Here is a 20,542-nt window from a genome sequence, read left to right on the forward strand (position 1 = left end):
ACACACACACACACACACTCTCTCTTTGTCTCCCATCCGTGTGCAGAATGTCGTCATGTTGATGAGTGACATTGTGGACTGGATGATTCCTGATATCCCCAAAGACATCAGCCTGCAGATCCACAAGGAGAAACTGCTCATGGTGGACCTGTTCATGAAGGAAGAGCAAGGCAAGATGCAGGTGGCAGACACCACCACGTCTGGTGGAGCAGAGAAGGAGAACGCCTCCAACCACAGCCCCCTCCTCCGCCCAAGATCCGTCTCACACACGCAGAGCAACAGCTACTAGCTAGCGCCCGGCCGGGCATGGACGTGTGTACTTTTGTTGCTTGTCTTTATCCTTGGCATGACATTCCACAGACTGTTCCTACAGGTTTGATCGGGCAGAAGCCACAACCCTCTCCACCCTCCCTTGCGCAGGAGAGAGCAGAGCTGGCCAATCATAGACCTCTGGGGGCGGACCATATCTTCAAGAAAACAAGCTGTTAGCTTTGTTTATTCTAACTCACAATGTTCCTCCAGTAGACAGAAGCATAAGATAAGAGGTTTTTTATTTAATCACACAATATGAGAGATTTTTTATGTTTACGTTTTTTTCTAATTCTGAGATCTTTCTTTTAGGTGTGTCTTAGTTTATAAAATGATGGAGCTCCTGGGTATCTTTTCTAAACAGTTTCCTGTTTTTCACTGTTTTGCTTTCTACTTGTGTGACCTGTGTGGTTAATCTTTTACTGGAGTGTTAGTGTGTCTGCTGTCCTCTACTGCAGACTTACCTAAACTCCACAGGCTGGTTTTCCAGACCCAGGCTGAGCAGAAGCCTAGACTAAAAAAAAAATGTCAGTGAAGTAGTGACTCACCATTGGCACTGTGGTTGAGTTCGAGACTAGACTTAGTCCACGTCTGCATAACACAAACCCTAAAAGGAATCTTCTATTAAAATGAACAGACACACAAATGAGACAAAAGAAAAATGTCATATCAGTTTAGTGGGTTGAATCCTTATGCATACTATATGTCCAAAAGTATGTGGACATACTGAGTTCAGGTGTTCTAGCCGCACACACCGCTGACAGGTGTGTGAAATCAAGCACAAAGTTTCCACAGGCATGCAGCACTCGAAGGGTCATACTGAAGAGCTATTTGTCTTTGCCACAAGTCAGTTTGTAAACGATTTGGACTAGTCTTAAGCATTTTTAAAAGGTTTGGACTAGTCCTAAGCATTTTGTAAAAGGTTTGGACTAGTCTTAAGCATTTTGTAAACGGTTTGGACTTCTCTTAAGCATTTTGTAAAAGGTTTGGACTAGTCTTAAGCATTTTTAAAAGGTTTGGACTAGTCCTAAGTGTTTTTAAAAGGTTTGGACTAGTCTTCAGCTGTGTGGTCTAGTCCCTTCTCTTCCAGAGACGGATAATATTAATGCTGCAGCATACAAAGACATTTTAAATGTTCTGTATATAACATACAGACCTGTTGGATTTCAACATTGAAGCAGCAGTGTGTGAAAGGCCGATTCCACTTCTAGAATGCCTGTGCACCTGTGTGCAGGGCTTGGTGCCTGTGCACCTGTGTGCAGGGCTTGGTGCCTGTGCACCTGTGTGCAGGGCTTGGTGAATAAAGAAATAAGTTAGAGGAGCCCTGACCCCAACCCCTCTGTATAGACCTTCTCATCCAACCTCACAAATGTTCTTCACACTCAGTGGGCACAAATTCCCACAGTCACGCTTCAAAGAATGCCTTCCCAGGGCAGTGGCTGTCACAGAAGTGGCATGCTCCACTGCTGCCCAGTGAGACATGCAGCAAACTCTTATATGTGTGATAGTCAGTTGTCCATATACTTTTGACCATATGGTGTATATGATCCTTCTGTGTTTGTCCTGATAGCATGAACTCAAAACAACAAATGTAATAATGTGTTATTTAAAACCCATGCTAAATTTGAACCATTTTTTTATATTGACAGAATCAAACTCATAGCTTAACCAGGCCTGTGATACAGAGGACTGCCCTACCTAAACGAGGTGGACGACTATACATGCTGTATATGACACATTTTATCAGTGTTTTACTGGTAGGCACTGAAGTATCCTGAATCAAACTTGCAGATGTTAGCTGTATATCCTTTACACTACACAACACTGTGGCCAGCGCGCCTGTGTGCCTCTGCTAAGTACAGTACACTACAGTTAAAAACTAATCCTAAGATACACAGTACACTACAGTTAAACACTAGCCCTAAGCCACAATGGTGCATTACTGTTAAACACTAGCCTCATTTGCTAATCATTTTAATCAGGAGTCTTGTTTAGAGAAATAAGAGCCATGTGTGCGTCTGGAAAACTGGTGTGAAAGTACAGTGCAGGGTTTTAGGGGGACATATTGTATTGTGTTACGGATCCTAATCTGGCATATAGGGCTGAATCCCCCAAATGTGTTCAGTGAAATGTTTATGAAATGTTTTTTTGGGAGAAAAAACAGAAACAAACTGTGGGATCATCAGCAGAAATCAGTACAATGTCTGCGCAGCTTGACCTCTGTGGCCTAACCTCTGTGTGTGACCTCTGTGGCCTGACCTTTGTGTGTAACCTATGTAGCCTGATCTCTGTGTGTGACCTCTGTAGCCTGACCTCTGTGTGTGACCTCTGTAGCCTGACCTCTGTGTGTGACCTCTGTAGCCTGACCTCTGCGTGTGACCTCTGTAGCCTGACCTCTGTGTGTGACCTCTATAGCCTGACCTCTGCGTGTGACCTCTGTAGCCTGACCTCTGTGTGTGACCTGTTGCCTGACCTCTGTGTAGCCGAGAGAAAAGCCCCAGCTGTACTGCTAAAGCTAGCATTCGGCCAGTGGACATGTTCTACGTAGAGGGATTGCTCAGGCCCAGGTGCAGCCCACCTCACACAAACTGTGACACCAGCATTACAGAGGTCTGATCTAGGACCTGTAGCTGGAATAAGAACGAATGCACACTTATCTGCATTTTTACATTGTTACCAACACTTAAAATCTCATTTAAAAAAAAACAGATTTATATTTCACTTGGAGTTGTTACCAGTTTTTGTATTTTTCAAATTTTTATACAAATGGCAGATCAGTTCTTACTTAGAAATACTGTGCCAAAGTTCCTGAAGTTTCCATTAAAACTTTCCCAAGGCCAGTCAGACTGTTCTAATGGGTGAACCGCTCACTGCTGCCCACGTGGCTGCCCACGTGACTGTCCACGTGAGAAGCAACCAGACAGTAACGCAGTTCATCCACACAAGCACAGATACCCGGCAGTGAGCATGCGGTGGTAAAGGTTGCTCTCCTTACACTCTGGCACGGCCCAGCTGACGGCAAACGACTACTGCACCACAGACAGCTAAAAATAAGTCAACATGTACAATCCTCACATAGAAATGGTGGTCTTTGTGTGCACCGATGTGTTGCAGTAAAACACTGAGAAGGTGAGCAGCAGGGAGGTGTGTGACACGACACACATACCGTGACACCACGTGAACGCCAGCGGTACAGGAGCTGTGCTGAAAAGCAGTGTTCACTAACACAAGCACTGAGTTCTCGCAGGAGTTATCCCATGGTGTATGTCTTACTTTCTTTCTCTGTAGTTTTTTTTTACTTTGTACATTAAATGTTCTGTTTACATTTCCCACTGTCTACTGGAACTGAAATGAAAAAAGACCTTTTCTTCTTCTTGCCTTACCAGAAAACACGGACACTAGGGCTTCTTTAGTTAGTAGGTATCGTTTCATAGTCGCATACTGTAACGTAATGAGACTATCATGTACTTCTGTAGACAAATGATTTTAATGGAAATATAATAAAATGTTATAAAAATGTAAATTCAAGTTATTCGTGGATTAATGGATTGTTCTGACAACTCAGGAAGCTCTCACAGTCTCAGAACAAGAAAACATGCTAAGGGAGTTTGGACAGGACTAAAATTTACACCAGAAGGAGAACTCTTTAAATCAAGATCCCTTGACATTTGTCAGTATTAGGAGCAGTGGGGAGCGTAAGGTCTTGCTGAGGTGAGACAGCGCAGGGGCTTTTTAAAGGTGTTTGGAGGAAACGCGTGTCTGCGTAAAGCGGCGAGCAAGCTGACCCTCTTCCTCTGCACGATGGCTCTCATGAAACTGAGACGTGAAACGCTAAACAAAGGAGCCACTTTAACTGGAAATTTGGTGCCGAGATTAAAAGGGCTTCAGTGTTTGAACAAGGTAGAGGGACATATCTTTGTATTTAGTCTACTTCTGTCACTTCTTGGCCAGGAGAGGCAGAGTTATAGCTTGTCTCTTCCAGCTGCTGCCTTCACCTCCTGAACTCAGCTCTGATTGGCTCTTTTCACAACTCACGACCCATCACTTTACTGCATACAAAATGTCCCAAATGTCCAATATGTTTAGAATGTTTAGAATTTGTGTATTGCTCAAATGTGTTTATTTACTTTTCACTTGTGCTTATTCTCTTAAGATTAACATATAAACTCCCAGAAAAAAAAAACATTACAAAGCAGCAATGATCACAACATGGGCCAAAAACATCCAGTTATTCATAACACCCCAATAAACCATTAAAAGGAAACCCTGATTTACTGATAAAAACACTGCAATGTGGATCACATGTTCACTACAGATGCTCCTAAAAAGTAAAGCAGCTTGGCTAAAAGTAAAGTGTAGCACCCAGTTATTATTCTGTCTCAGGCTGTAATACTGCACTGATTTACTCTCAGGACAATAATAACAGAGATGCTTGTTCTTAAGCATCTGCTACAGAGTGATATTTGTCCCAGGATGGGGACTCATAGACGGCCTGTTGCTGGGTGCGCTAGTGACCAGCAGAGGGCGCACAGCTGCCTGACTGGTTTGAGTTAAGCCATGTCTGACGGTGATGGGTGTGTGGATTCATTCTGTTTAGGTTAGTCTTACTTTAGTGTACCAGCTAGAAGCAACATACTAGTGCTAAAACAAATAGTACGGACACAAAGTTTCAGCAACAAGTTACAAATCACACATGTTGATATTATCAAAACTAAAAGTTTCAATATCTCAGAGTAAAAGTCTATTTTTAACCGGAAAAAAAAGTCCTAATTAATTCTACCTGCTGACTTGAGTTCATTAGCAAACAAAATCCTGGAAAGAGTTTTACTTTTAAAACCAGAACTGAAGTATTTAGAGCCCTGAGAATAAAGCTATGCTCATTTAGGATATGCCACATAAAGTTCATTTAGGCTGTTCCTTATTCAGCTTACGGGGGTGTGTGTTGTTACCTTGTTAGCTACATTAACCCCCTGAGTCCTGGTTTTGTTTCTTTCTGGTGTATCATAAATAATAATAACATCTACATCTCTATCTTTTTCATTCTCTCCTAATTAATTTTAAGAGTTTATAATATTTATATTTAACATAATGTTTCTAATATTCCTTTTAAAAGTATTACCAATGATTTTTGCTTCATTTGGGGGTTTAGGGGTTTTGGGGGCCATTGTCCCAGGGAAGATATCTTCTTTGGTCTGCTCTCCCTTACAGCTCCAGCTAATAACTACTGCATTATCAATAACTTACAGATACAGTATGTACAGGCTAATTTGTGTAAAATACTCTCAAAGTAAATGGAAAAGGAGATATAATTGTTCATTGAGGAGTGCAATGGTGAAAATAACTAAAGGTAACTCAGTTTCTTTACAAGAACACAGTAAATGTGAAAGCTAAGATATTTAGCAGAACTTGGGAAGTACAGTTTCCTATGAAGTACTGTGTGAAATCATACTGTGTAAACGCATTACTACCTATCTTATATAATTGCAACAGAACTCCTCTGTGCACATTACAAAAGGCCGGCAGTTATCAGCTCACTTCAACATGTCCTAGAGAAGATCCAGGTGTCTAAAGGGCTCTTCAGAAGGCGAGGACCTCTTGTGGACACTCCCTGTAATCGCGGCAGCTTTCCTTATATGTAAACCAAGATCCCAGAGATGTCAGACAGCAGATTTTCCTCCACTTATGGCAGTCTAGAGCAAGTCTCCCACCTGCTCTGTGCATGTGGGTGGCAGGCGTAACCTGATAGATGTCGGACCACCTGCTGGTTCTGCCAAGTTTCTGCTGTCCTCAGTCCACCCTGTGCCATGTGCCTCCATTGCCTGCCCGGAATCGCCCCTCTCAGCCATCAGAGCGAATGAGCTCAGACTCGGAATCGCCCCTCTCAGCCATCAGAGCGAATGAACTCAGACTCGGAATCGCTCCTCTCAGCCATCAGAGCGAATGAACTCAGACTCGGAATCGCCCCTCTCAGTCATCAGCACGAATGAACTCAGACTCGGAATCACTCCTCTCAGCCATCAGAGCGAATGAACTCAGACTCGGAATCGCCCCTCTCAGCCATCAGAGCGAATGAGCTCAGACTCGGAATCACTCCTCTCAGCCATCAGAGCGAATGAACTCAGACTCGGAATCGCCCCTCTCAGCCATCAGAGCGAATGAACTCAGACTCGGAATCGCCCCTCTCAGCCATCAGAGCGAATGAACTCAGACTCGGAATCACTCCTCTCAGCCATCAGAGCGAATGAACTCAGACTCGGAATCGCCCCTCTCAGCCATCAGCACGAATGAACTCAGACTCGGAATCACTCCTCTCAGCCATCAGAGCGAATGAACTCAGACTCGGAATCGCCCCTCTCAGCCATCAGAGCGAATGAACTCAGACTCGGAATCGCCCCTCTCAGCCATCAGAGCGAATGAGCTTAGACTCGAACCATCATGCAATGCTGCTGAATGCACTGTTGATGACTCTCATGACCTGAAGATGTTGGCCCATTTTAGTTCTCTTGAGGTATTTTCTGCCTTCACTCTTCTGGTAAATTGGGCTGGAGTTTTCTTAAGTGACTTGTACATGTGGAGAGTGAACACTGTGTCTACGATGAAACTGAATTTTTGTGCCTTATTATGCAGGCAGACAAAAGAACAACACAACCAGCTTCAACTTTTCTTTTGTTATGAGCCCTGAATTCTGGAGTGAATCAGTGCCACGCAATCTCAGCCTTGTATACGGTGTTTGTGCTATTGTAAACTGTGATGACGGATCAGGAAAGTTGACTCTGTTAAAGGGAATTCCATACGATTCATACTGCACTGGCTTGATCGAGGAAAGAAATGACAATGCAGCGATATGCTAATGAGCTAGTTCAACTCAGACACCCACCTGAGTATCTTTATAATAAGCACAAACAGAAAGATGAGCCCTAAACCCAGAAAGTTAAAATGGTTTGATGTGTGTAAACGCAGCACACAGCAGGGCCCAGTGCCCACGGTAGCCGAGCTGACAACTCGGACCGGTCCCGGGTCCAAACATGACAGAGCAGGCAGAAGAGGAAATGACACGCATGCCCTCCGCAGGGTCGGGGCAGGACCTTGCAGTGCCCTCGCTTGGCGTGCAGAGCTGTGACTTACACTGGCTGGTTATGCCCAGCGTAGCTCACTGAATGTGATGTGCCCTGTGTCCCTAGACAAGCAGCGCGGCTCTGGGCTATGACTGGTGTTGTGGCATAATACTGACCTGGGATGAGGTCAGCACTTAGCAACAGTCGCTAAACAACAGTCCCCACACAGTCCCTCAACTTTTTCTTCCTATTTTGGATAATCACTCAAAAATGTCAGGTTGTAATCACCTCAACAGCTTTATTAACAGGCAAACTCAGTGTTTGTATTTCACATGGAGTTTTAAATTAACTTCGGTTAGAAAAAAGTTTGATTGTCAAATGTTCCTTTTCCTCTCTGGCAAGTCACCACGTTCAACCTTTGGCATCAACCTTTTTCAACTGTGTAACCACATACGTGTAGTTCGTCAGTTCCACCAGCAGAGGGAGACTGCAGCGGCTTGATGCTTTTCTGCTTTCGGTATTCTTGGTGTATGACGTTATTTTCCTGCCAAAAGTCGAGAGCACTTTTTTTTAAAATGCTGGATCGCAATTCACACAGCAAAATATACACGTGCTCACTCATATTTACTCTGTCTCACTCACCTCACCTTGCTCTGCTTCACAACTGCTCTCGTGCTTAGATATATCCTGCTCTTGATCTTCTGTGCACTCAAACTCACACGCTCGCAAATCTTTTTAGGATCTTGCGCTCTTGTTTTCAATGCTACAACACTGCCAAAAGTCATCAGCCAATCAGAAAGAAGTGGCAGATTTGTTATATGTTATATTATTATTTTTGATATCACGTTCGACCTGGAAGTGACGTTAAAGTTGGCTATCTTCTCTCAGCTATCAACTATAGCCTGTGTATCGGCAAAAGCGATTAATCAGAATGGCAACGACTACAGTGATTCCTTTGTATTTATCATGCGCCATCTAAATAACCATTGCAAAAAACAAACAAACAAACAAACAAACAAAAAACCAAACAGGATATTTTGGTGATATCTCGTGTAAGGATGCAAAATGTATGTAGGAAGCGTGTCTCTGATCATTTGCTATTTAAATGTTATTTTAAATGCATTTAGGACTAATGCGAACGTATCTGGAGGCCTAATCAGATGTAAGGACGTGATTAAAGTGAGTCCCCATATGTGGGACGAGTTGTTCCATGTTGATGGTTATATTAAAAATATACAACAGCCATGCAGCATGTCATTTTCTTACTTTAATAAGTATACGCATACAAACAGACAACATAGCAACAGACAACAACAGTGCAGCAAGAAATGAGCGGGTTATTTATATTTAGGAAAAACATTACTATAGTAATGTCTGCCAGTGTTACTACGCCAGTGCTGACGATATCATATTTGGTTTTGCCAGTCTTATTTCATATTCAGTTAATTGTAAAGTTACATCAGTTTCTTATATATTTCTGCTGACAGAAAGTTTATAAATATGAAGACCATATGGCCAAAGACATCTCGTACCTCAGTACTGCCAAACTAATTGTGCTGACAGAACCCAAATTAATAAAAAATATTTTTAAAAGGGGTTAATACTGCAATATTCATAAAGGAAGAAGACTTGACTAAACACCGACCTCGGCACTGAAAGGACGAAACCTAACCAGCTTCAGGAGACTAGTGAGAGCTTCTCTCTTTTAGCTGTTATTGGTTATTCCCATTGAGCCATGCCAGTCCCACGCTTATGTTTCAACTCAATGTTCGTTCCAGCGAAGCACCTCGAACACGACGTTTAACAATAACACACGCCGTGGAAAAGGACCGAGTTTCAGTCATGGAGCCGATATCTGTTCAGATGTTTGATCAAGCGTCAGCAAATGTCTTTGTTCTCTCACTGGTTGGGGCTTTTGGGGAAAATACAAATTAATTTTTATATTGTTTTACAAGCTGCTGATTTATTTGGATAACCAAACAGTAAATCAGACATTAATAGCAAGAACTCCTATCCTGAGCACGTGTGTTTGAGTGTGTGTGTGTGTGTGTGTGTGTATTCCCTATGGGTCAACTTTTAAAGGGCTATCTAATCTAATCTTTAACAGTTCGATTTCACATTATATATATAAGATTTTTTTTTCTAAAGTCAAGTGCACAAAGACTAGGAGAATATTTGAAAAACTGCTGTATAAAATAAGCAAGTTTGTTAGTGCTTCGACTTCAGTAAACTTTGTTAACAACGCAAACTTTCATCAAACCGCCTGATGGTTCCGCTAATTTAAACTTTAGAAGCTCATTATCTTCACCTGGACATCATTATCCAGGCTTTAAAAAGTGTACAACGGCACTCCCGTGTGGCCGAAGGACCAAGCAACGTGTTGCTCTGCTGCACGTTACTTAAGTCAACGTAAATATTTGTTTTAACGAAGTAACACGACAAACCTTGTTAAAGGTGACTGTGACTGAAATACACAGACTTAAATACTCAAAAAAATAAAGATATTGTGTGGGAATTCGGCACTGGGCTGGTTAAATGACAGTATTATCCTAACCACTGATGCTGTCCTGCAGCCCTCCGGAACCTCCACATACTACACATCCCAGAATCCCCTGGGAAGCTCATCCTCCCCGGTGTATTAATCCGCCAAACGTGCTTCGTCACATCGTCTGTTTGTGCGCTCCTCTCGCGTTTCCTCTCGGGGAAGTGCTGCCTCTATTTTCTTGAGCACACCGAGTGCTGCACCTGCCCTCCGTGTGTTGACCTCTTTACCTTTCTAGTCCTTTTACGAGTATTGCCTTGCCCTTTTCACCCCATTTGCCCTACTCTCGTCTACACTGACTCTCGATTTACCCTTTCGATGTGTTTGCCTCTCGGTCTGATTCTCTGGATGTTTACCTGGACTGTTTGTGCTCCACGAGTGTCTGACCTGCGTGACAGCGCCTCGTGCTGGTTCTGTTCACGCAACGTGCTCGCAAAAAGAGTTTGTTTGATTTTATAGGCCTCATGTTGCTCAGGGTGACACGGACGAACAACGCTGCTCTTATACTTGAGGAAGGATGTCACGAACCAGATCTGAGACAGAGGCTCGCAGATGTGAGCAACTGGGTTTTTATTTGTGAAAGCACAGAGCGGGTTTGGGGTAATATAACAGACACAGGTCCGTATCCACAACGTAGTTATCCAAAAATTGAGGAGATTGCAACAGAACAACCCAATAAAAGTCCTGAGTTCACAGTACATGCAGGGCAAACCAACCAGGTAAAGACAAGGCTGATGATCCATATACAGGCACAGAGAAAGCTCGGTACACACATACGTCACAGCAACACAGGGAACTGGACGGGTAGAAAAACACAGAACTAATGGGAAACCGGTGAGAACAGTCAGTAATCCGGGGATGCAGATCCGATGGAGGTGTGATTGACGTAACCAGACTGAGTGTCAGGAGAGCTGGGAACAGGTGAATGCTGGGAGTTGCAGTCTGGGATAGGGAGCGTGACATGGGGACAGAATGTAAACCTCTGAAGAAGTTTGGGGGAACCAGAATTTGAACATAAACTAAACTTTCACAATGGTACTTGATTGACCTCTCAACTGCACGTCCCCTAGATATTTAAAATATCAGTAATTTAAAAGGAATTTGTATGCAATGAGTACTATGTAATACAACCTGAAGTAACGTAGTATTGAGTTACATATACAAAATATCTTAATGTTATTTGTAATTTATTGGTTTTAGATATTTCTTTTTAAAATAATAAACACCGTAGGTTCAGTACTGGATCATACTCTCCTTACTGTATCTGTAGTCTGTACACAGTCAAATATGTAAGTCCAGCAATAAGTCTGTAGTTAAGGCTTTAAGACTAAGGCTGTTGAATTACATGGCTTCCAGTCTTAAGAGGACTGATGCATATATAATATCCAAGGTCTACCACTGGCCTAAGACATGTAGAAGTAATGTGTTATATGACCATGTTCTAGTGTAATGTCGGGACGCACACATGCGGTTGTGAGATGCTTTGCTATATTCTGTGTATCCACTGCAGATTTATGGGTGCTGACTCATCACCAAGCTAAGTCAAAACGAAATGGTTTGAGGTTTTATTCTAAAACAGCTGTACAATTATTAATTGGACGAATAACTAATTAAGTAATTAACTGTCACGGTTAGTCCCTCCCATCTTCCGTGTTCCATGTCTTGTGTATTTGAGTTCCATTCCGTAGTTTGGTTTTCTACGCCCCTCGTTTCTAGGTTTGATTAAGTTAATGTATTTAAACCCTGTCTGATGGACTGTGGTTGGGGGTGCTTTTGCTGTTCATTGAATGGCTGTATTGATGTGTTTGAAAGCCGGCACCCGTAAGTTTGTACTCCGTGCCTCCTCGTCTGTATGGCTGTCCTAGCTTTACCGTTTCTTAGCCTCTGTTATAGCTTGCTTCCCCTGTTTGCCTTAGTGTGTTTTCGGTTTGTCATGTATTCTCGGAATCTCACTGTTTGCTCTATGACCCTAGACTACCATAACGACTCTGAATCTGGATTTGTCCCTAATAAATCTCGCTCTTCTCCGCACATGCGTCCGCCTCCTTACCGCTCACCGTTAACATTAACTAATTAATAAAAACGATCTAATTGACTTTAGTTAATGCATTAATTGCTTGTCCTTTGCATCTCAGATTCAGAATAAAAACGAGTACTCCTGAAGTTCTTCTGTAATCTAACTAATCTATGACTTTCCACGTGTGGCAATGTCCTGCGTCTGAGTCTCTGCCGGCCTCCACTGTCTACTCCAACACTTCCGGGAACTGAACCAAATCAACGCCCATGAAAATGCAGCTACAGACCAGACAGCGGAGCGCACACTTTCCACTTGCATATATTGTGTGGCTTGTGCATTGCACTCTTATTAGGAGTTCCAGTCTGCAGGACACTTGTAAAATACGTTTTTCGTCCAGCCAATCAAAACCCAATAGCTGAGCTGAAACGGCCTCTATGCTTCTCGATCTTGTGTGCTTTCATAAGCAATGTCACCAATCATATTTCAGTCCATTTTCTTACAGCTCTTCACCTTTGTCTGCTTGTGCTGTTTTTAGACTGATATGGGAAGCACCTTCTACGCATCTTTTGTGCAATACAATAGTTTGCTCTCGGAAGTTCGCATTCCTCATAGACACGGAATTCTTGGTGGAAGAGCACTTTTCCTGTCCTGTTCAACATAACTTTTACCTGCCGCTTGTATTTTATCAGTTCATTGCATGTCTATGTTCAGCCTGCACCTTCGGAACATGGTGCGCTTTCTGTGATGGACGTGCAGAAACTCACTGAGCCAACAGGAGCTGCTGCGAGAGGCATTTCAGTGATGGTAACCCTGCGGAATAATACTTATCCGTATGTGCAGCGATTCGAACAGTGATGAAATAAAAGAAAATTAACAACCCTAAACACTGCTTAATAAAACGCATATGCATATTACCTTTTCTTTTTAGCAAATTAAAAAGTTCATTTATTAAAAGTCTGTATCTGGTCTTCCAGGACGGCGATGAAATTTAGCAGTCTAGATTTAATTAATTTATTCTTAGTTCCAGTGGCGTCTCAGTGGTGAAGGTACTGGATTCATAATCAGAAGGTTGCTGGGTCCAGTCCCACCACTCCTAGGTTTCCACTGTTGGGACCCTGAACAAGACCCTTAACCCTCAATTACTCGAGATGTGTTCAGTAATAACTGTAGGTTATTGGGAAAAGTGTCAGTTAAATACTGTAAATGTTTCATATTTGAGTAAAGCACAGCCACATAGCTACTGTGTGTACCTCCGTGTGTCTATATCGTGTGCTTTCGCTTGTTTATAAGAGGACGTGTTCTTTGCACGTGTCTTATCTTGGCTCATGAATATTGTGACACACCGCCGTAAATGGCCGCTCGTGTCAAGCCCCGGCTCATCGCGCAGCTGACTGGGGTGTGTGACAAGGCCGGTAAAACGTTGATGCCTCACTTTACACCACCTTGACAATTAGGTTGTTGAGTACGGGATCTGTAGGCGTTCAGCAGGGTTCAGCCCATTCAACAAGACTTCTGAAGATACATCATAGGCCTTCTGTGGTGAGAGCCACGAATTTATTTCGGCCCACTAAATAGGATCATTTTAAATGAATATTGCCCGAAATTGATGCAAGGTATTACGCTAAATGTTCAGTCTTGTAGTTGTTGATATCAGTCACATTTCATAACAAGCTAAGACTTAACATTTGACTATTGCGGCCGAGAAGATGATTAAATGCTTGTGTTTTGCGACACTCCGGTGTCACACTTTGGTCACACGTGGCGGACAGGCGGTCCGGTGAGTGCGCGCGGCCCTGCAAGCGTGTAGAATTCCTCCTCCTACGTTAATGTGTGCGCTGCTCTCGAGACGGCGATTGGCCTCGCGCGTCCGCGTCTGTCGGCAAGGTTCTACTATAATGTAGCAGAAAGCGACCTCGAGTTGCAGTGGGAGGCGGGGGATGCCATTTCAAAGGCAATATAAGCGGCGCTCGTTGTGAAGGAAACTTCATTAAGAATGCACAACTGAATGCCCTGAATGAACTCTGGAGGCAGGCAAATACAGCGAATCAACCTGTAAAGAAGCTGTCAGGGCGCAGCGCGCGGGCGCCACACGGATTCGATGGGAACGTCAAAGTTGCGCTCGGAGGTGAGATCTCCCTTCCCACGAAGCGCGTGGCGTCGGCAGTAGCACCGTGGGGGAATAAGAATTCCTGCGATTCCTTTATTTAAAAAGCCCGTGTTTTCAGCGAGCAGCATGAGCGTGCTGTCGGTAGTCGTGTCACTGCTGCTTTCTGGACTGCTGTCCGGTTCCGCGCGCGGTCGGAGCGGTGCAGAAGAGAAACTGTGGGAGACGCTGTACTCGCGCTCGCTCGCGCGCAACCCATGGGAGAAGAGGGACATCAGTCAGGACAGGGACTATCTTACGGGAATCAAAAGACTCCGACGTCTCTACTGCAATGTGGGCATCGGCTTTCATTTACAGGTGTTACCGGACGGGAAAATAAACGGAACACATAACGAAAACGGATACAGTGAGTGAACGGTGAAACGTATATAGCCTACAGATAGAAACCCAAACAAAATTGTAAGCTTGTGTGTAACGACACTATCAATTAACGATTAATAGGCAGCACGTTTAAGACCAGATGTGATGAAGGAGTGTGACCAGATTTTAAACACACCTAAAGGGTCTGTCTCCACGGTCATGTGGGAGACTCACTTATGCCCCTGTCAGGAAACCCAGTCTGAAATCTGCCTCATTGTTTCGGATCTCTGTAGGGGAAAAGTTGTAGGTGGCCGACAACATAAATGCAGCTATTCATGGAGTTATCCATGGCTGTTTTTAAAAAAAATGTATTTAAAGATATAACTTTTACAGGACTGAATTCATGTAATGTAATGATTAGTGGCATATCAGGTCCTGCAGTGCAACTAACACGTTCTGCAGTGTGGCTAACACATTCTGCAGTGCGACTAACACGTGCTGCAGTGTGGCTAACACGTTCTGCAGTGCGACTAACACGTGCTGCAGTGCAACTAACACGTGCTGCAGTGCGACTAACACGTGCTGCAGTGCGGCTAACACGTTCTGCAGTGCGGCTAACACGTGCTGCAGTGCGGCTAACACGTTCTGCAGTGCGGCTAACACGTGCTGCATGGGTCTTGTGTGTTGTAACGTTTCTCCTTTGGCCTTCTGTAGGTCTCCTTGAGATCTCTCCGGTGGATAGGGGAGTCGTCACCCTCTTCAGTGTACACAGCCGCCTCTTCGTAGCAATGAACATCAAAGGGAATCTCTACGGATCTGTACGTAAGCAAAATCCAGTCTCAGGAATCTTAAGACGTATTCCAGCATGGAATACTCCCCTTCAGGACCTGTGGGATTTAACCCCTATTGTGCCATTAATTTCCCACCCAGGGAAACTGTGGGCCCTGTTTGTGGAAATCTGATTACAGTTTGACCGTGTGAAAAGGTTTATGAGAGGCCTCCTCGAAGCTCTCAGTTCATCTACCCAGCACACTCCGGATGTTGTAGAGGAGCAGAGCTTGGTTTTAGAGCAAGGAAATGTATTTTAAAGTTGTAATTAAGATGTAATCTGTAATGAATCTGTAATCCGTTAGTGTGAGCATTTTCCCTGCAGGTCTACTAATGGTCACCCTGTCTGTCCTTGTGCAGAGTCAGTACAACAGTGAGTGCACGTTTAGGGAGACTCTCCTGGCCAATAACTACAACACGTACGAGTCTGTGGCCCATCCAGCCATGTACGTGGCACTGAGCAAAACAGGTCGAGCCAAGCGGGGAAACCGGGTCACCACAGCGATGACAGTGACCCACTTCCTGCCCAGGATGTGAACACAGAAACGGGATGTGGGATCCCAACGGCACTTTACACCTCCTCCCACCAACACATATTTACATCCCTTATTTATGTTGATATCGGTTATTTACAGTATTTATTGCAATTTTCAAAGTGTAATGTGTGAATGGGAACTGGGTGTTAAACATGTTTTCTTTATATGTGTATAGAAAACCACGATATGCTGCTACATGGCAAAGGGATATTTAACAATATATGTTTGCACTGTGGAAGTGCAGCATAAAATTACTACACTTTAATCATATACTTTAGACAGAATGGAAGAGGATTGTGGTTATAGGACAGCTGCTATAACTGTTATACAAATAAAAGCTTAAAGCTTCGCTTTGGACATTAATGACTTAAATCAAGACCAAAGACGTGAAAGTGCTTGGGCAGCATTTGAACATGGAGGAACGTGGCTCGTGCTGTGATTTCTGGAATGGCTTTTCCAAGCAAACATTCCTGAACAACACTGCTAAAACTTCCCCAAATTCAGTTACACCAGCAATGCTAAGGTAAACATTTGAAAAATAAACTACGGCAACTTGCTAATCGTGAGACTTGTTTTAACCGTGGCAGGGATGTCTTGGAGATTGCTGTAACTGACCTGTTTTCATGTTAATCCAAGCTTCTCTACCTCACTGGAATGATGGGATACAGAGCGGCTGTTCTGGATCTTGGCGATTTTGAACAATTTGTGATTCTTTCAGTCATTTTTTTAATCAGACAAACACAATCCATTCTTAATCCATTATTACATATATGCTGGATGGAGGTTGAAGTCAGTTCTGGATTACAGTTCTGATTTATGGTTCATAACCTGCAGTGTGTTTTAGGTTTGGAGGGAATATTATGGGGTTATTCAGCAGTTAGTGCAGATCTGTGTGTGTGTGTGTGTGTGTGTGTGTGTGTGTGTGTGTGTGTGTGTGTGTGTGTGTGTGTGTGTGTGTGTGTGTGTGTGTAAAGGAAGCACAGTGAACAACTGAGATTTGTGATGCCATTTTCAAATGATTGTTTACAGACATCGCAGTTTGTACGTAACAACAGTCTAACAGAGTGGATGACACTTTCTCGGTTGTTTAAGACCTTTCTGATTTGACAATTTGGAGACCCTACATTTGAGTCTGTATATGATTAACTATCAAAAACAATCACCTTTGCCCTCCAGTGATCTGCCTGTAAACTACATTTTTTTAATAACATTGACTGTCACTGTTCATTCAAAACTTTATTTGTTTACCCCAATGGAATGATTGTGCAACAACATGATATTAAGTGAAACCAAGATGTTAAAGATGAATGATGGTTTATGGAGGTAAAGAAATGCTGGTAAAGTCTGCAGGTGACACTGCAGTATGAACCCTCACCCCTCACCCTCACCCTCACCCCTCACTCTCACCCCTCACCCCTCACTCTCACCCCTCACCCTCACCATGATCCATGTGTGATGGAGATTACCGTTTGTCTGTTAGCACCTACCTGTAGCTCCATGCGACTGCTGTTCCCTGTGCTGTATGTGCCGTGCACATAATTAAATAACTTTCACATGTAATAAATTAAGTTCTGCAAACAGTGTTTTCTGATATGTGTAAACAAAAAACACTAAATTAAATCAGAATAGGAGAAAGTTTATTAATAATACAACCAGCACTTTACTAGCAATAGTATCTTTACTGCACGGTTTGTGCTCTTGGTCGGTAAGAGATCCCTTTAAAGTCGTAGCTAAAGTGAGGCACGTATGAAACGACACACAGGTCAGCATCCTGCAGCCTGTTTCGTGAACGTGTCGTGTGTTTGCCACTGACTCAGTCAGTAGTGTCTGCTACCAGTCTCAGTGCACTGTGTCTCCTCACTACTACCAATAACTAACACTTGTGGAATTTAAAAACTCTTTCAAGTCATCAAGTCATGTCAACAGCTCCACGTCAGGCCTGTAGCCTGAGGTGCAATGAATCTTTACTTGCACAATCTAAAGCACAACCCAGAATAGTGGGGGATAGGATAAGAGAGAGAGAGAGAGAGAGAGAGAGAGAGCGCGAGCGAGGGAGGGACAGGGGGTGGGGTTGAACACTGAGCGCTCAGTGATGAGTCATGTGGGAGTTCGTGCAGACAGATTGTGGTGACCCATCTCCACATGGGTGCACCCTCAGGTGTTCTGTCTGACTCATACTTGTAGACAACAACACTGGTGGACAGTCTTCGCTAAAAGCTCTCTAACTACACGAACCACTGAGGATGTTTGGATTCAGGTGCTGGTGCCTGATTGAAGGGATTACAGATAAAACACTGTCTAATGTCAACTTTAGCTGTGCACATACGGCTGCAGGGTTACAGCAGTGTTGGGTGGGGGCAGGTTTAAGGCTAACAGGGTAATTGTTGGAGGCAGCCCTCCCCATCTCATAAAGCCCCAGAACGTGAGCTGTTGGCTTTCACACTGTCCCCAGCTCATGGCAAAGTGACAGCCTCCCATAATCCAACTACCACTTCAGAGCCCTGTGGATTTGGCACCAACTGTTTTACAAACACTCTTTAACATTCTTTACTGCAGTCTTGGAATGAAGATTTTGCCTTGAGAGTGTTTATTCCCAATGAGGCTTTCATGTGCCCAAGCCCATAAAGATTTCACGGGCTCGGAAGCACTCAGGAAATCAACAACAAAGTGTGTGTCAACACACATCAGACGGCTGCTAATTGGCCATTCCTCAGCTGATGGACCTGGGAGAGGGTGGTGTGGGAAGCAGAGGACTCTGGGATGGACAAGGCCTCGGTGCTGAAACACACACCGTGGGCGTGAATGTGCAGCACATAACCCAGCATGAAGAAGCCCGTGACCTGTGCGAAATGTCACACTCTCACTCACCTGGACTTCCCGTTGGGAATGGACCATCGAAGGCTTAATCTTTCCAAGGAAACTCTAGATGTAAAGCTGTTTTTTACTAGCGGGAGTCTTATCCAACCTAACTCTGCTTGACGGTTTGTTGGTTAGAATGTTGTTTTCCCAGTGGATCGCCCAAGTTAGTGTTCAGGGGGTAAATGCCTGACCGCTGGTCTGCTGAGTTCTCAGTGAGTTGTATTTACAGACTGTTAAGGTGTCGTTCAGATGGAGAAGACCCAGTGACTGCCACTCTGTGGATCTGGATATTAGTACCTGCTGGGACATTACCTATTCGTGGCCTGTTAATGGGGTGTGAGACCTGCTAAGATCTAAATTTGGCTTCTGTGTCCATGGAATAAGTTAAAAATGGCATCAGACAGAAGGAGGTGCTGTCTTGCTGGGGAAGTTCTTTAACCAAAACAAGCACCATAAGGTAAATGAACACAACACAGAGTATGTCAAAGCTAAAACCAGATAACAGATTACACCTCAGTGGCCTGTCTGTTAGGGGTCTGAGGCATCTGTTAGGGGTCTGAGGCATCCATGTCCTGTCTGCTAGGGGTCTGAAGTGTCCGTATCCTGTCTGTTTTGGCATGGCTCGCTGGCCATGAATTATCAAAACAAAACCCTAAAACAGCTGCGTGATGTATGAACAGCACCCAACCAGGTCATTATCCCAGTCAGCCATCTTAACATCAAAGGGGAATTACGCAATGCCAGACATGAAAGTGCTGTGGATGTACAAGCATCCAAACTAACGTGATGCCTGTGATCATTCGCAAACACATAATGGCTTTTGCTTTAAAAAGGGCCTTAGGATTAGTATTTAAAAACAAAAGATTATCGGGGAAACTTTTTTCTCTCACTCCAAAAACAATCGGCACCCTTGTGGAAGTGGGAATTTTCTGTGTGTGTTTGTGCGTGTGTGTGTGTGTGTTTGCATGTGGTGTGTGTGTGTTTGCGTGCAGGTGTGTGTGTGTGTGTGTGCGTCTGTGTGTTTGGACAGCTATGCGGGTCTGCAGATGTGAAAATGTAAAGAGGAGCACTTCAAACAGGCCACAGGGTGCGGGACAGACAGAGGCGCCCTGGGTCCTACCAGGCCCTGGCAGAGGCGCAGCCAGTCAACCTGTAACCACGGCCTCCAGACAGGTGATTTCCAGGAGCGGGAGTTGGAAAAACAACCATTTAAAGAGAAACTAGTGCAGTGCCCGAGTCACTTTCTCTGTGGCATCTGTGGGTAGAGAGCGAAATTCTGCAGAGTTCAGCTTTGATTCATATATCTGTGCCTAACCAGGCCAGCCAACAAACAAGCAAACATAGAAAAGGTGATGGCAGACGTACAGGCAAACACAGCCACCTAAAGCATTTCTAAAAGCAAAAGAAAAACGTGTTGTTGTCGCATCATGACCTTCGGCCCCAGGCAGACCAGAAAGCATCAGGGTTTCTCACAGGGTGACGTTTCTTCTGCAGAGCTGGATGTGGAGTGCTGCTGACCCTGGATATCAGATGCCTGGGCCGACACTGGCACTAGCTCCTGGCTGGAAGGGGTGAGGTTAATGATCAGAATCTGATGGTCACACCTCCAGTGTTTGTCTGATTGGCAGCTCCTGTGTCACTGTGTGTGTGTGTGTGTGTGTGTGTGTATGCATGAGCATGTGTGTGTAGGAGTAAAATAGGACTTGTGTTCTGCAAAGGTCAGCTGTGTTTCCACTGCATTCCTCCAACATGTCCTCACATTTCCAACTGAAAGCTGGTGTCAACACATTCACTCTTTCTCTTTCTCTCTCTCTCTCTCTCTCTCTCACACACACACACACACACACACACACACACACACACGCACACACTAATTGTATTTGTTCCTCTGTATTTTCAGAGGAGTTGTGACAGTTACTCATTGAACTCATT

At 44.1% G+C, this 20,542-nt stretch overlaps 2 protein-coding genes across 5 annotated transcripts in view; both read left to right on the plus strand.

The window, feature by feature from the left end:
* Positions 1-3,832, plus strand: part of ano1b (anoctamin 1, calcium activated chloride channel b) — a 41,790-nt gene extending 37,958 nt beyond the window's left edge. For all 4 annotated transcript variants that reach the window (XM_035532147.2, XM_035532150.2, XM_035532148.2 and 1 more), the window contains one exon: positions 47-3,832. In XM_035532147.2, the coding sequence (XP_035388040.1) occupies positions 47-289 (243 nt within the window). In that variant the 3' untranslated portion in view covers positions 290-3,832. The remainder of the gene's footprint in view (positions 1-46) is intronic.
* A 9,952-nt stretch (positions 3,833-13,784) lies between these two features.
* Positions 13,785-16,713, plus strand: LOC113588416 (fibroblast growth factor 4B-like). Its single transcript, XM_027027585.3, has 3 exons — positions 13,785-14,433; positions 15,102-15,205; positions 15,576-16,713. The coding sequence occupies exons 1-3, from the start codon at positions 14,157-14,159 to the stop codon at positions 15,750-15,752; spliced, it is 558 nt and encodes a 185-aa protein (XP_026883386.2). The 5' UTR covers positions 13,785-14,156; the 3' UTR covers positions 15,753-16,713.
* Positions 16,714-20,542: the final 3,829 nt, after the last annotated feature.

Source organism: Electrophorus electricus, chromosome 16 (genome assembly GCF_041902795.1).
Source record: "Electrophorus electricus isolate QZ-2024a chromosome 16, ASM4190279v1, whole genome shotgun sequence".
NCBI classification, from domain to species: Eukaryota; Metazoa; Chordata; class Actinopteri; order Gymnotiformes; family Gymnotidae; genus Electrophorus; species Electrophorus electricus.

Coding starts and splice junctions, on each gene's coding strand:
- LOC113588416 (XM_027027585.3), top strand. CDS start 14,157: ATGAGCGTGCTGTCGGTAGTCGTGTCACTGCTGCTTTCTGGACTGCTG. Junction 14,434..15,101: donor ACATAACGAAAACGGATACA/GTGAGTGAACGG, acceptor GGCCTTCTGTAG/GTCTCCTTGAGATCTCTCCG. Junction 15,206..15,575: donor AAGGGAATCTCTACGGATCT/GTACGTAAGCAA, acceptor GTCCTTGTGCAG/AGTCAGTACAACAGTGAGTG.